The sequence below is a fragment of the Xenopus laevis genome, chromosome 9_10L (assembly GCF_017654675.1).
Source record: "Xenopus laevis strain J_2021 chromosome 9_10L, Xenopus_laevis_v10.1, whole genome shotgun sequence".
Lineage (NCBI taxonomy): Eukaryota > Metazoa > Chordata > Amphibia > Anura > Pipidae > Xenopus > Xenopus laevis.
In genome coordinates, this window is record NC_054387.1 from 79,183,101 (window position 1) to 79,197,708 (window position 14,608).

The 14,608-nt window shown below is 39.5% G+C and overlaps 1 protein-coding gene across 3 annotated transcripts; it reads left to right on the plus strand.

Annotated features, from left to right (window-relative positions):
* The first annotated feature begins 2,444 nt into the window (after nt 1-2,444).
* On the plus strand, nt 2,445-14,306 carry rbm45.L (RNA binding motif protein 45 L homeolog). 3 transcript variants are annotated; one of them, XM_041575849.1, is made up of 10 exons: nt 2,445-2,867; nt 3,115-3,237; nt 3,420-3,546; nt 3,778-3,918; nt 4,473-4,649; nt 5,394-5,523; nt 6,623-6,662; nt 8,386-8,552; nt 8,733-8,940; nt 14,156-14,306. In XM_041575849.1, the coding sequence occupies exons 1-9, from the start codon at nt 2,589-2,591 to the stop codon at nt 8,923-8,925; spliced, it is 1,377 nt and encodes a 458-aa protein (XP_041431783.1). In that variant the 5' UTR covers nt 2,445-2,588; the 3' UTR covers nt 8,926-8,940; nt 14,156-14,306. The 3 variants fall into 3 exon arrangements, with proteins under 3 accessions (XP_041431783.1, XP_041431784.1, XP_041431782.1); XM_041575848.1 differs by having other exon boundaries at nt 2,449-2,867; nt 6,623-6,710; XM_041575850.1 differs by lacking the exon at nt 3,115-3,237 and having other exon boundaries at nt 2,446-2,867; nt 6,623-6,710.
* Nucleotides 14,307-14,608: the final 302 nt, after the last annotated feature.

A 14,608-nucleotide genomic window follows, 5' to 3' on the forward strand; every position in this document is an offset into this window, starting at 1 on the left:
TAGTAAGCGGTTGGGTGAGTATATAGAGATGAGTTCAGAGATGTAGGGTGGGGCAGAGTTTGAATGTCAGGGTCATTAATTTGAATTTGATTCTGAAAGGTAACGGAAGCCAGTGCAGGGATTGACAGAATGGCGAGGCAGAGGAGGAGCAGTTGCTGAGGTGTATGAGCCTCGCAGCAGTGTTCATTATGGACTGGAGAGGTGACAGTCTCTGGAGGGGAAGACCAATTAAAAGAGAGTTACAGTAGTCTAGACGTGATATGATGAGAGAATGAATAAGAATTTTGGCAGCATCTTGGGTGATAAATGATCGTATTTTGGATATGTTCCTTAGGTGGAAGTGACATGATTTAATAAGTGACTGGATATGAGGAGTGAATGACAGGGCAAAATCTAGGATAACCCCAAGGCACCGGGCCTGGGGAGAGGGGGTGATAGTGGAATTGTTAGCTATGATGGATACTTCGGGGATGTTACTGGTGTTAGTTGGAGGAAAGAGAACCATTTCAGTTTTAGAGAGGTTTCATTTAAGGTAGCGTTGCGACATCCAGGTAGAGATAGCGGACAGGCAGGAGGAGACGGGAGTTAGGAGTTCTGGGTTGAGATCAGGAGATGAGAGATTGATCTGAGTATCGTCAGCATACGTTTTAAAATAGACTAACTGAAATGACTAATTAGAAAAGCCTCTTACCAAATGGGTTGTGGATGTAATGCAGCATGTTTTTCCCTGTCCATGAAAGCCGGGGCCGACCGGGTTTTTTCCTGGTGTCCTACCAGCCCAGTAGACACTGCTGTGCTAATTCTCAGCCGTCAGATAAATGCAGGTCGAGAATCAGCCTCAACACAGTGCCGAATTCCTCTCCCTGTGCCTGCACCCTACCCTACTTGCAGCAATTCTTCTATCTTTATGGTAGGAAGCATTAAATGTTCTCTCTAAACTGGCATCCAGGTACAAACATTGCTCTGGGCTCCTTTACAGGAGCTACAATTTGGGAATTACTGACCTATACTAAAACATGATATTTTAAATATATTCTTGTAAAACACCTTTGGGACTGAAACTGAATAGTCATGACTAAATAGTACATGATGATTGCATATAGACAAAAGAAAGTATTCAGAAAAAAAGTTCATAAGGTGATGACGAGGCATCATCTCATGATTATAATATGATACTCAGAATGATATTCTGAGACAATTTGCAATTGGTTTCATTTTTTAGTACTGAAGGTTTTTGAGTTATTAAGTTTTTGAGTTATTAAGCTTTTTATTTGCATCTTAACCAATCTGGTAACTAGGGTCCAAATTACCCTAGTAACCATGCAATGATTTGAATAAGAGACTGGAATATGAACAGGAGAGGTCTGAATAGAAGGAGCAGTAATAAAAAGTAACAATGACAATACATTTGAAGCCTTACAGAGCATTTGTTTTTAGAAGGGGTCAGTGACGCCCATTTGAAAGCTGCAAAGAGTCAGAAGAAAAAGGCAAATAACTATAAAACTATAGAAAATAAATAATGACAATCAATTGAAAAGTTGCTTAGAATTGGTTGTTCAATACAAATGTTTTCACCTTCCCACCCCATAATTTGCATATGCAAATTAGGGTTCGGATTCAGCCGAATCTTTTGCAAAGGATTCAGGGGGTTTGGCTGAATCCAAAATAGTGCATTCGGTGCATTCCCATTTTGGAGTTATTTCGTTTTTATTCAGCAGCTCTCCAATTTGCAATTTTAGCAATCTGGTTACTAGGGTCCAAATTACCCTAGCAACCATACACTGATTTTAGTAAGCGAAAGGAAAATGAATAGGAGAGGCCTGAATAGAAAGATAAGTAATAAAAAGTAGCAATATTAGTAAATGTGTAGCCTTATGGAAAATGTGTTTTTAGATGGGGTTAATGACCCCCCACCACCACCATTTGAAAGCTTGAAAGGCTCACAAGGCAAATAATGCAAAAAAAAAATGAAGACCAATTGAAAAGTTGCTAGCCATTCTATAACATATGAAGTGGTGACTTAAAGGGGAACTACCCCCTTTAATGTCACAACAGTAACCATAGCACGAGATAACTAATTGCTGGGGTCAACAAAGCCTATAATCCCTGTGTCACCCTCTAGCCTACTCAGCTCACCCTATACATCTAATTAATGGGCCCAAAATGGAGGATTATAGCAAATGCGCCCTCAGACGAGTAAAAGTATTCCATTTTAGCTATTTCCCATAAAAAGAACGGACACTAGCAGCAAGCGAGTAAGAGAGAGATGTGTGCTGTTGCTATAAATAATACAGGCTATGGGATGTGTGGCAGATCAGTGGATACATCCATGAATACAACAGGCGATGCATTAACACATGAGCAAATAAACGTCATACGTCATATTTTGTTACTATTAGAATTAACGTACTCTATCCGGATATGGCGTAGCACGATGCTCCTCCGCCTGCAGGGGGCGCTAATAAGGAACAGCCAATGGACATTCTGAGTATCGCTGGGCTTGTGGCGTTGCCGGAAGCTGTGTAAGTAAACACTCGTATTCCAATTGGAGCGCAAACACTTCTCTTGTTATCGCTATTTGGTCAGTCATGGAAGACAGCAGCGGATTCCGCCCCTCGGTGGGCAATTTGGACGACCCCCCGAACAGCAGGGTATTCTTGGTGGTCAGCAAATATGCGACAGAGGACTTGATCAGGGAAAGGTTCTCCGATTTCGGCGAAATCCAGGACATTTGGGTGGTCAAAGACAAGCAGACAAAGGAGTCTAAAGGGATCGCGTTTGTCAAGTACTCCAAGTCTTCGCAGGCTTGTAGGGCAATGGAAGAGATGCACGGCCGGTGCCTTAGTGAGAGCACCAAACCCATAAAGGTAAGCGCTGCAGAGGCAAAGGTGGGGTTTTCTAGGTCCTTGCTATACAGGCTTCTTATATAGACTATACAGAGTGTGTGCACCTGGTGCGGTGTCAGGGGCTTATATGTGCTACAGCTAAACTGGGATAAGCACCGCTTAGCTCAGCTCAAAGTCAGATTTTGACTAAACCCTTATTACTGATTCACATAGCATCTGCTATAGATTATGTGCACTGTAGTAATTCAGAGGCCAAATCCTTGTTTAGGTGTTCATTGCACAGTCAAGAGGTTCTTCAAATCACAGAGATGTTGAAGATGAAGAGCTAACAAGAATTTTTGTAATGATTCCAAAGTCATACACGGAAGAAGATGTAAAGCAAAAATTTAAGGTATATAATCATTCATTCTCACTGTGTTTCTGCTGAATAGACTACCGACACTTTATAGAACAAATCTACCTTTAACAACCAGTTAAGCTAGTCTGTTTGGTGCTCTCCTCATTATCCGTATAAATGTATGTTACTAATGACAGTGTGCTGAGGACTTAATACTGTTTTCAATTGATCTGTAGGAATATGGACACATCGAGTATTGCTTAATTATTAAAAATAAGAGTACCGGTGAAAGTAAGGGTTTGGCATATGTGAGATTCCTGAAGCCCTCTCAGGCTGCTTTGGCTATCGAAAACTGTGACAGAAGTAAGTGCTACTTTATATATTTAATTATTAAAGAAATGCCATGTTTCCCTAAGCTTCAGAATGAGAACGCTGTTAAAAAAAACATCATGCAACCTTCTGTCTTCAATTTATTTTAGCACATTAAATGTGCTAGAATTCTTTTAGGCATTTGCTTAGAAAGGAGCACTGTTTTTGTAGCCAAAATATACTCCTGATGGTAAATTCTATCCCTAATAGTGTGTGTTTTTGTAGGCTTTAAGGCAATTTTGGCTGAGCCTAAGAACAAAGGTGGAAGTGGTGGAGGTGTCACAGAGAACGACTACCACAGCAGCGCAAGGCAAGAAGCATTGATACAGCATGACCACACTGCTGCTGCCACTGTGTTTTCTTATGGTCAGTATTCTCGTTTGGATAATGTGTATGGGTGTTGGCTGGAGGATTCTGGAATATTAGGCCTGATTAGGAAGAGGGAGCGAGGTACTGCAATTACATGGGCACTTAAGCCAGTCATACTAACTGCTTCTTCAAGCCTACTTGCATTGCTCTATATTTTAACTCCGATACAAGTGTAAACACTCATCGTTTAGCTATTACAGTTAGCTTATTCTATTTGAATAATAATGTGAATCATAGTAGACTGGATGCTAAAGTTAAAGGCAACTGGGTCAATTTGGATTTATTGACACCTCAAGGTTTTGTAGTTCCATGGGTAGTGAACAAAATGCTCTAAATCACCCCTCAGTGTTGAACTTAAAATGCCCTGTGGAGTTTCATGTGGGTGATTATCATTGCCTGCATGAAATTGCACTGTGAAAGGAGTAGGAGTAGTAGATTTTAAGCATTTTGACCTCTGAACTGCAAAACACCTGGGTCGACAGAATGCTCTAAATAGGCCCATGTAAAACCGTAAACGTATTAACTTCTTTTTAATGTTTTTTGCTTTACAGAGTATGATTATTCATCTTACGACAAAAATGCAGATGCCAGAACACAGGAGACCATATCCAAGAGGCTCATCGTTGTTTCAAGACTTCCAATGATTCAGGAGCAAGTGCACAATTTATTTGATCTGATTCCTGGTCTTGAATATTGTGAGGTCCAGCGAGATCCATATAACAGCTTTGGTAAAAATTTTATTAGGTTCTTATTGTAATCACATGGTGAAAAGCTGTGGTGTTTGTATGGATGCACCAAATCCACTTTTTGAGATTCGGCCTGATTCTCCATATTTCACAGTTTGGTCTAATCCTGAACCAATTTCTAACCTTAATATTAGGGATGCACCGAATCCAGGATTTGGTTCGGGATTCAGCCAGGATTTGGCCTTTTTCAGCAGGATTCAGATTCAGCCAAATCCTTCTGCCTGGCTGAACCAAATCCTAATTTGCATATGCAAATTAGTGGCGGGGAGGGAAATCTTGTGACTTTTTATCACAAAACAAGGAAGTAAGGAAGTTTTTCCCTTCCCACCCCTAATTTGCATATGCAAATTAGGATTCGGTTCGATATTCAGCCGAATCTTTTGCGGAAGATTCCGGGGATTCGGACAAATCCAAAATAGTGGATTCGGTGCATCCCTACTTACTATGTATAAGCAAACTAGGATAAGGAAGGGGTAAAAAAAAGTCTGCATGTGTAGCACATTAAAAAATGTTTAGGTCACTTGACCTAAAGTTTTTAGATTTGTTTCAGCCAGGCACTGAGATTTTACCAAGTCCTTCTGTAAAAGGCTTAGAGTGTTAATTGTTTATCTGTTCTTCTTAGAACATTTTATAATTTGAGATAAATGGGGAGCTAATAAATAACTTGAAAATGTTCTGTGCATAAAAATATTCTGCCTGTGCAACTGTGTTTTCTGTTTTTGCTAGGCCATGCTATTGTGCAATACCAGAACATATCATCTGCTATATATGCCAAGTACAAGCTGCATGGCTTTGAGTATCCTCCTGGAAATCGTCTTGGAGTCACTTACTTAAATGATGGTGGAGATGGCTCTGAGTAAGTGCATTGGGTTTTTTCAGTGTTGAATGCTTACATTGAGATATAAATGTTAGGACTGTCCAAGTATAGTCCCTTTCTGAAATTTTTAAGGCCGCAAGTTTGCTTAAGGACTCCTCCATATAAAACCAGGATTGGCATGCTACAATACATGATTGTCCCACTTAACCACGCTGCTATAGATTCCTAATTGGGACAGGAAATTACTATTATAATGACACTTCTTAGTCCCATTGTTTATATGTCTCTTTTTATTAAATTTGAAAGTTGAAATAGCAACTCATTGAATTTTTGGGACAAAGGGGACAAGTTGTGTCCATTCATGTCAGTGACGGGAGGCCTTGGGGGTGTTGGCTAGCTAAAATATGCCATCAGAGAAATGCTACATTTGTCTGTAGTCTAAAGGTAACAAAATCTTTCAAAAGAGAGAACACTATCATCATCATTTATTTATATAGCGCTGTCAAGATACGCAGTGCTTTACTGCAGTTATAGCAAACAGGGAATAAATGGTGGATAACAGACAAGGATTACAGAGTACAATAGGGTTAGAAGGACCTAGAGATTAGAGTTTACAAACTAAAAGGTTAGGGTACAATTGAGACATTAGGATTATATAAACATTATATTATATAAACACTATCACATTACATTTAAAGAGGTGGTTCACCTTTAAGTTAACTTTTAGTATGTTATAGAATGGCCAATGCTAATCAACTTTATTGTTAACTTTTTCTAATAGATTTTTTAATTTGCCTTCTTCTGACTTTCAAAAGCTAAAAAACAAATGCTCTGTAAGGCTACATATTTATTGTTATTGCTAATTGTTTATTATTCATCTTGACGCCTAGCAGCCAGATTGCAGAAATTGCAAACTGGAGAGCTGCTAAATAATTAAAAGTCCATAAATAATAAAAAATGAAAACCTTTTGCAAATGGTCTCAGAATACTACTTTTCTATGTCATACTAAAAGTTAACTCAAAGGTGAACAACCCCTTTAAGTACTGGTTTATATTTTTAATTAATGCATTTCCTGAATACATGCTTTTTTAAGGTTGGCCATATAATGTTCATATAATGTATTTTCTCAATGTTCAGACTTCTTCGAAAAATGGCTTCACAGATGGTGGCTGCTCAGGTCAGTTCAATGGTATGGGGCTCTTCGCAGCATTATCCTACAGCACCGGTGTGTATAATATCACTTTTTTTAAAAATTTTACTCACTTCGTTTTAGTTAAAAGTTTGTCCAAGAAAAGCACAGTATGTTCCAGCATCCTTTCTACATAAAATATGTGTTTTATGTGCTCAGATCTGGTTATTTCTTAAAGCACAAGGGTGGTCCAAACTTAAATGAGAAAGTAACTTCAGGTGTGTTGCCATTCACCATTAAAGGACCAGTAACATCAAAAAAAAATGTTTAACAATTCGTAAGACAAATTAAACTTTTAAAAAGCAACGCCTTTATTAAGAAATAACTTCCTCTTCGGAAAAGGCGACCATCCATACTGCATCGATCGATTTCTCCTCCCTGGCTATTCACTGGCAGGCATCCTCCTCCCGGTGTCCAGCAGCAGCAGTGTCTCAGGCTCTTCACTCCTTCCCCGTGGATCGGCTTCCCTCCTCCGCTCACCTCCCTCTCTGTCTTCCCTACTCTCAGAGAGAGACATGCGGCGCCTGATTACAACCCAGGCAGAACAGAAAGGTGCACGTTACAGGCGTCCAGCAGCAGCAGTGTCACAGGCTCTCCTCTTCACCGTGCATCAGCAGCGATAGGGTTAATCCCAGGCCAGTTCCCACGTGGGAGGGGAGGGCTCAGACAAGGGTCGCTCACTGAAGGAGAGGAGAGCCTGTAACGTGCGCCTTTCTGTTCTGCCTGGGTTGTAATCCGGCGCCGCATGTCTCTCTGTCTGAGAGTAAGGGAGGAGGGAAGACAGAGAGGGAGGTGAGGAGAGCGGAGGAGGGAAGCTGATGCATGGGGAAGGAGAGAAGAGCCTGAGACACTGCTGCTGCAGGGAGGAGGATGCCTGCCAGTGAATAGCCAGGGAGGAGAAATTGATCGCTGCAGTATGGATGGTCGCCTTTTCGCCGTTTCTGAAGAGGACAGGAAGTGGACTCTCTGTAAGTTATTTCTTAATAAAGGCTTTGCTTTTTAAAAGTTTAATTTGTCTTGGTGTTTATTTTTCGTTGTGCACTAACAAATTTTTAAACATTTTTTTTGATGTTACTGGTCCTTTAATGCTTCTTTAATCTTTACTGTGCATTTAGATCTAGTTGACATCTCCCTCACCCTACTCTGGGTATATAACATGCACAGTGTTACACACACACATGCTCATTGTACCAAAGCCAGCCCCCCAAACTGAATAATTTTAGCCTTTGACAATATCAAGGCCCTTGTATACTGCCCTATCTTCCACTGTTTCAGAGACTTAAATTAATTTGTTCAGTATAAAAATAAAAAACTGGTTAAATGGATAAGCTGTGCAAAATAAAAAAATGTTTCTAATATAGTTAGGCAAAAATGTAATGTATAAAGGCTGGAGTGACTGGATGTGTAACATAATAGCCAGAACACTACTTCCTGCTTTTCAGCTCTCTTGGTTTCCACTGCAGTAACCAATTAGTGACTTTAGGGTGGGGGACACATGGGTCATATCTGTTGCTTTTGAATCTGAGCTGAATGCTGAGGATCAATTGCAAACTCACTGAACAGCTATGTCCAATATGGCCCCCCTTCAAGTCGCTGACTAACTCAGTTATAGAGCTGAAAAGCAGGAAGTTGGATTTTGCTTTATGACAGAAGGTACTCTCCTTAGTTAACAGTAGTTTACTTGAGTTAAGATGCATATGTTTGTCTGCAGCCTTTTGAACGAGCATATGGCTCCCCTGTTACATCTCAGCTCCAGACTGACGCTGCTCTTCCATCAATCAAAAAGAAAGCTCCAAGTGATGCACAGTCAAAGGAAAGGCTATTTATTGTGTTCAACCCCCATCCATTACCTTTGGATATAATGGAAGATGCTTTCTGGTAATGTATAAGTATTTGCAGGCTTTTGTCACTGGTATTCATTATTTTTTTAATGGTGCCCAGCACTGCAGATTGTATTTGTTTTCTGTGTCTTTAGAGAATGCTTATGACAAGCAATATCCCAGACCTAGGGACATGCATGTCTACTGAATCTGTTTCTTTGTTTTCTCTCTCCATAAGTCGTTTTGGAAATCTTATTGAAGTGTATATTGTACCGGGGAAAAATGTTGGCTATGCCAGATATGCTGATGTCTCCAGTGCCAACGATGCTATTGCAGTTTTACATGGGAAGATGGTAAATGGTGTAAAGCTGAAAGTGATGCAGGCAGATTCTCCCAGAGATGAGTCCAACAAGAGACAGAGGACCTATTGAACTTGTTTATATCAGGTAAGTGCTTTGAGCCAGAAAGGTTAAAAAAAACACTTACAGGGCCCTACTTCATATAGAGTTTATCTGGTTAATGGTGAACGGTTGCTATTATATGTAGTATAATAAACTGTAGTGAATGAGAACTAAAGCTTATCTAAAAAATGAAGGCAGAAATAGTGTACATCACGATTTGAGCTTCTATACCATGCCTCCAAAGATGCCCCATCTTCTTTTCTGCTAATTCACTGCACATGCTCTGTGCTGCTGTCAGCACCTAAGCTTAGAGACCAACGCACAGTATACTAAATATATATAACATACATGTCACAATATAAGGCTAATTTGTAAATAATTCCGATTATCAGTACATTTGTCTTAGTAGCTGATGCAACTGAGTTGATTATTTATTCAGATGCAGAAAACATTTTCTCTGCTGCCAAGTAATGTCAGTCTGCACATTTCTGTGCGTTTTGCCGACAGCTTGGAAAGTCAGTGTGGCTTTGTGTAAGTACATGACCACTGCTTCTACTAAACATTTACAGGGCTACAGCATTATGGCAGCTCCCTATCAGAATGCAAATACAGATTTGCCAATGCTTTTATACTTCATTATGTACCACATAGGGATCCCCTAGGAGGCAACTCCAGAGTTTGACAACCACCATCTTGGAAGACCCTGTAACTTTAACGTGCTTCACTGCCCGGTAAAAACAAATAGGACATGACAGTGAAGCCTCTACGACAAATGGCGACAATATTCCTCATAATACCAGCACTAATTCAGATGTGACTTGTTAATTTTATATTGGTTTTATTGATAAGTAATTACATAATGGGCACTGTTGCTCTGTGCTAGTAAAACTGGTACATTTGCTTCAAATCACTGCTACTACTTTATATAAATACGCTGCTATGTAGCCATGGGTCTACTGAAATAGTTTTAAGGGCAAGGGCACACAGAGTGTAGGCTCTGCTGCTCTCACCCTGCATGTTTTTGAGAAAAAGCAGATCCGCTTTATGCCCCTGGTCCATTCATCTGAGCTGCTTCTGCTTGCGTGTAGTCACATACAGCAGAGGTCAACCCGTAGATGCCTCCTTTTCACGTATTTGGGTTCACTTCCGCTCTGCATCTCAATTGAGATGGATCATGGAGTGGATCCACTTCAGGCTGAGAGCAGCAAAGCCCACGCTCAATGTCCCCTTGCCATAAATGTCACAGGTAAAATAACAGATACGCTTTGTAGAATACGAGTTTAGTTCTCGCACATAGATCTAAACCAGTTTTAATCTATTGGATGTATCTGCTATGTAACCTGTGCCTTTTTTGGGATACTAGACTGGAAGTGAAATTAAATTAAGGTCACGTTGGGAGAAAAATAATGCCTGAGGAGCTGATTTACCAACATTATTTGTAATTATTCATAAATATTTGTAAAATGCCAACATATTTCTAAGCGTTGTACATAAATGGGTTTATACAGTAAATCACACAAAAAACGCCAATAACTAGTACAAATGTAAAGAATGCCCAAATCGGCTTACAATCTAACAGGAGACAGGATTGAGACATAAGGGGGCAGATTTATCAAGGTTCGAATTTCGAGGGTTAATAAACCCTCAAATTCGACCCTCGAAGTAAAATTCTTCGAATATGGAATTCGAAGGATTTTAGCACAAATACTTCGAACGATTGATTAAAAATCAAAACGATTTGAATTATTTTAATCGATCGATCGAACGATTTTTATTAGATCATAAAAAACGTAGAAAAGTGCTGGGGAAGGTCCCCATAGGCTAACATTGAACCTCGGTAGGTTTAAAATGCTGAAGTATGTAGTCAAAGTGTTTTTTAAAGAGACAGACGACTATCGAATGGTGGAATAGTCGAATGATTTTTAGTTCGAATCGTTTGAGTCAAAGGTCGTAGTAGCCTATTCGATGGTCGAAGTACCCAAAAAATACTTTGAAATTCAACGTTTTTTTTCATTCGAATCCTTCACTCGAGCTTAGTAAATGTTCCCCAAGGTGTGAAAATGGGCAAAATCAGAGTTGAGCAAGGTGAGAGATGTGGAATTGAGTATTGCAATTTGCAGTATGTAGTTCATGCTGAAGCAATGCTTGTTACACCTATAGTTCTGGAGTAGTTGTTATAAAGTAACATAGCGGGGGTCATTTATAAACAATGGGCAAATTTGCACCTGGGCAGTAATCCATAGCAACCAATCAGTGATTAGCTTTTATCAGCCAGCTGCAGGTTAAGCACTGAATGCAATCATTTTATTGGTTGCCATGGGTTACTGCCCAGGTGCAAATTTGCTCAGTGTTTATAAATGACCCCCAGTAAATTAGGTTGAAAAAAACACATGTCCATCAAGTATAACCTTTAAGAAAAAAAAAATAAATAAATAAATAAATATATATATATATATATATATATATATATATATATATATATATATATATATATATATATATATATATATCTCTATATATATCTCTCTATATATATATCTCTATATATATCTCTATCTGCCTAACTTCTAGTTGATCCAGAGGAAGGCAAAACATCTTGTTTGAAACCTCCTCAATTTGAGGTTGAAAAATCATTCTTTGGAGACACAGATCATCCCTGATGTGGTTGCCTTGGGCTGGTACAGAAGCCCAAAACATAATATACAACATTTCTAGCTACTTCTTTGGTTAAAGGACAAGTAACACTAAACAATTTTTAAGTAAAAAATCCATTCCTCCCTACTCCAATAATACTGCTATCCTGGACAAAGTTAACTCTCTTTAATATTTAATACATAAATAGTGCAACAAAATCTCACTTCCAGTTTGTTTTAAAAAGGCTATATGGCGATCTGCACTTACGTGCGCGCTCCAATGTCCTGCTAGCAGGCTTCTTTCTAAAACCGCAAGTTAAAACCGTAAGTTACTGGGGCAGCTGCTGTTCACTCGGTGATTTTTATTCGCTTGTCTCCTACTCTGTCGAGCTTGGTAGCTGCTCACTCCTCTCCTCCCCTCCACTCTCCTTTCCCAGCTACCTTGTTCCCCACATGGAGTTGCACACTGCAGAGCAGCCACAGCATCACATATCACATAGCGACCCACTGGAAATTAATGGGGCAGCTGCTGTTCAGCTCTCTCTTGAAGCTGCTGACTGGCATTTCATGCTACAGCCAAGTTTATCTACAAGGACTCCAAGGTCCTTTTCCATAATGTATTTGCCTAGTGCAGTCTCATTAATGGTATGTGTCTTGGATATTTTTACATCCCAGGTGCATGACTTTAAGTTTATCAACTTCAGTGTTATCTGCCACTTAGCCACCCAGATTGCCAGTTCTCTGCTGCTGGAAGGATGCTGCATCCTGGATGGTATTCTCTAGTGTTAAAAATGACATCTTGCTGGTATTTAAGTGGCTAGCTACAAAAAAACAGTTCCTTGACCTGGAGGACAATATTGCTGGTTAATGTATCCAGCCCCATTTTTATTCTCCCAGCCTGGTTGATTCTAGCCCTGCTCCAACCAAATCCAGCATCCCCTGATCCACCAGTCCAAACACCTGCTCTACCAGTGCAAACCCGTGCTCTGCTTCAGTCATTGTGCCCATTATGTAACCACCTGCCTTACACAATGCCTGTGTCCACCCTATTTAGATGAGGAACAAGTCTGTCCTTGACATATTGATCAGTTTGGCAGTATCTTTTTTCTGGCACTAATTAGCATTATGCTGAGATTCATTTGCAACTAGAGTGATCTAGAAATGTATTAGTCCTCAAAGAGAAAAGAAAATGTATTAATTGGTCATTTTTGTACACAAAGGTGCATTCTTACCTGTGCATATAATGTTGCACTGAATTAATACAACTTAAGTAATTTTAAAGGTCAGATTCTGAAGACATGCATGTCTCACATAGCTTGTATGCCTTGCTGTGTGATATGACTTTACATGCGGTCCGCACTACCTAGTCTAACACCCGTATATTGGGGTCATCCTATAATAATACAAGACTTTCTGCTGCCGCATCATGTACTTTATTCATGGGCATTTGTGTTCATTTGTATATAAAGCCATAGTGCAAACCTCTGCTAGATCGAACACACCCTGAAGAGGCTGACTTGCTTTAAAATAGGGGTCCTATTTAAAGAAGAAAGGCCAGATTGTGGCTATGTTGTTGCTGCATCACAAACAACAATAGCTATGACCTGTGCATTTAGACTGAGATCTGAGTGTGCCAGACACCAGCGCTTGCAGCGTGGCTACTATGTGTCCCCTATTCATAGAATAGGAGTCCTTGAAAAAGGTTTGTGTTTTCCATGTAAAAAATATGTCACATATTAACATTTCTTAAACTGTTCTTTTGGAAACTGACTGTATTGTCATTCCGGAAACTAGAAGACCAGATCAACATTTCGGGGGGGGGGTTCAACCTCCCTTCATCCTGATGAAGGGAGGTGGAACCCCCCAAAACGTTGATCTTTGTGGTGAAATATTAATATAAAGAGGGGCCCCTTCCCCGACTGCAGATATATAGTGTGTGTGCTGACCCATGAATTTACTGCTATTACTGAGGGACCTTGCCGGGGTCTACGGAGGACCAGCACCATCATTGCAGCAAAAGTAAAGTGGCGGGTGAGCGGTAGATATAACACAGTATTAGAAGACCAGAGACACATTATAAATGTATATTTACACATTATATATGGGTGCTTCAAATAGCAGAAATTTTAAACACTACTGAGGCTCCAAAATAATAATAATAAGAATTATAAAGCCTTTGGCATAGGAAATCATTTCAACAGGATGAGGGGAGTTTTGGGGCAACCAATACATTGACTCATAATATACATATGGGCTAATGCATTTGGTGAATGGTAATACAGTATGGAATCTCTTATCCGGAAACCTATTATCCATAAACCTCTAAATCACAGGAAGGCCATCCCCCATAGTCATTATAAGCAAATAATTCAGATGTGGTTTTTAACTATTACTAAAACAGTACTTTTTACTTGAACTAAAGTGCATGGTTTCATATTGGCGGCAAAACTATTGGGTTTATTTAATGTTTGTTTTTAGTAAATTGAAGGCAAGTGATCCAAATTACAGAAAAAAAGCCCTTATGCGGCAAACCTCAGGTCCCAGATAACATCCCGGATAATAGATCCCATACCTGTAAGTGCTGATAGATAACTATTGTTCATAACTGTATTGTGCTCTTTCTACAGAACAGAGACTAAGTTATGACATGACCCTCAGCTGACTGACAGAAACCTGACTGGAGACAGCTTTTATGTAATGATTTAGTAAAATGTGTGTTAAAAAAAAATACCAGGAAGAAAAAGTAACGTGGTCTACATTTAAGAATCTTTTTTTTTTTTTTTTTTTAAATATAATTATTATTATTATTATGAAATAAGCAAGTGGCAATGTTTAACAGTCCTTCAGATTTTTTTTTTTATTGTTGAGGTTATGCATAATGTGTACATTATTGCTTTGAATAAACTTTTTTCCTGAATTAATGAACTTATGTGTATTTTGTTTTCTTTTATTTAAAGGGCACCTGCTGTTGGGCAAAAATATTATCCCCCAACCAAAGGTCCGGGCTAATCGTGCCTGCACTCTGGTCGGAGATATTGCCCCCGCCAGCGCTAGGACACCTGCACCAGGAGGGAGTGCCT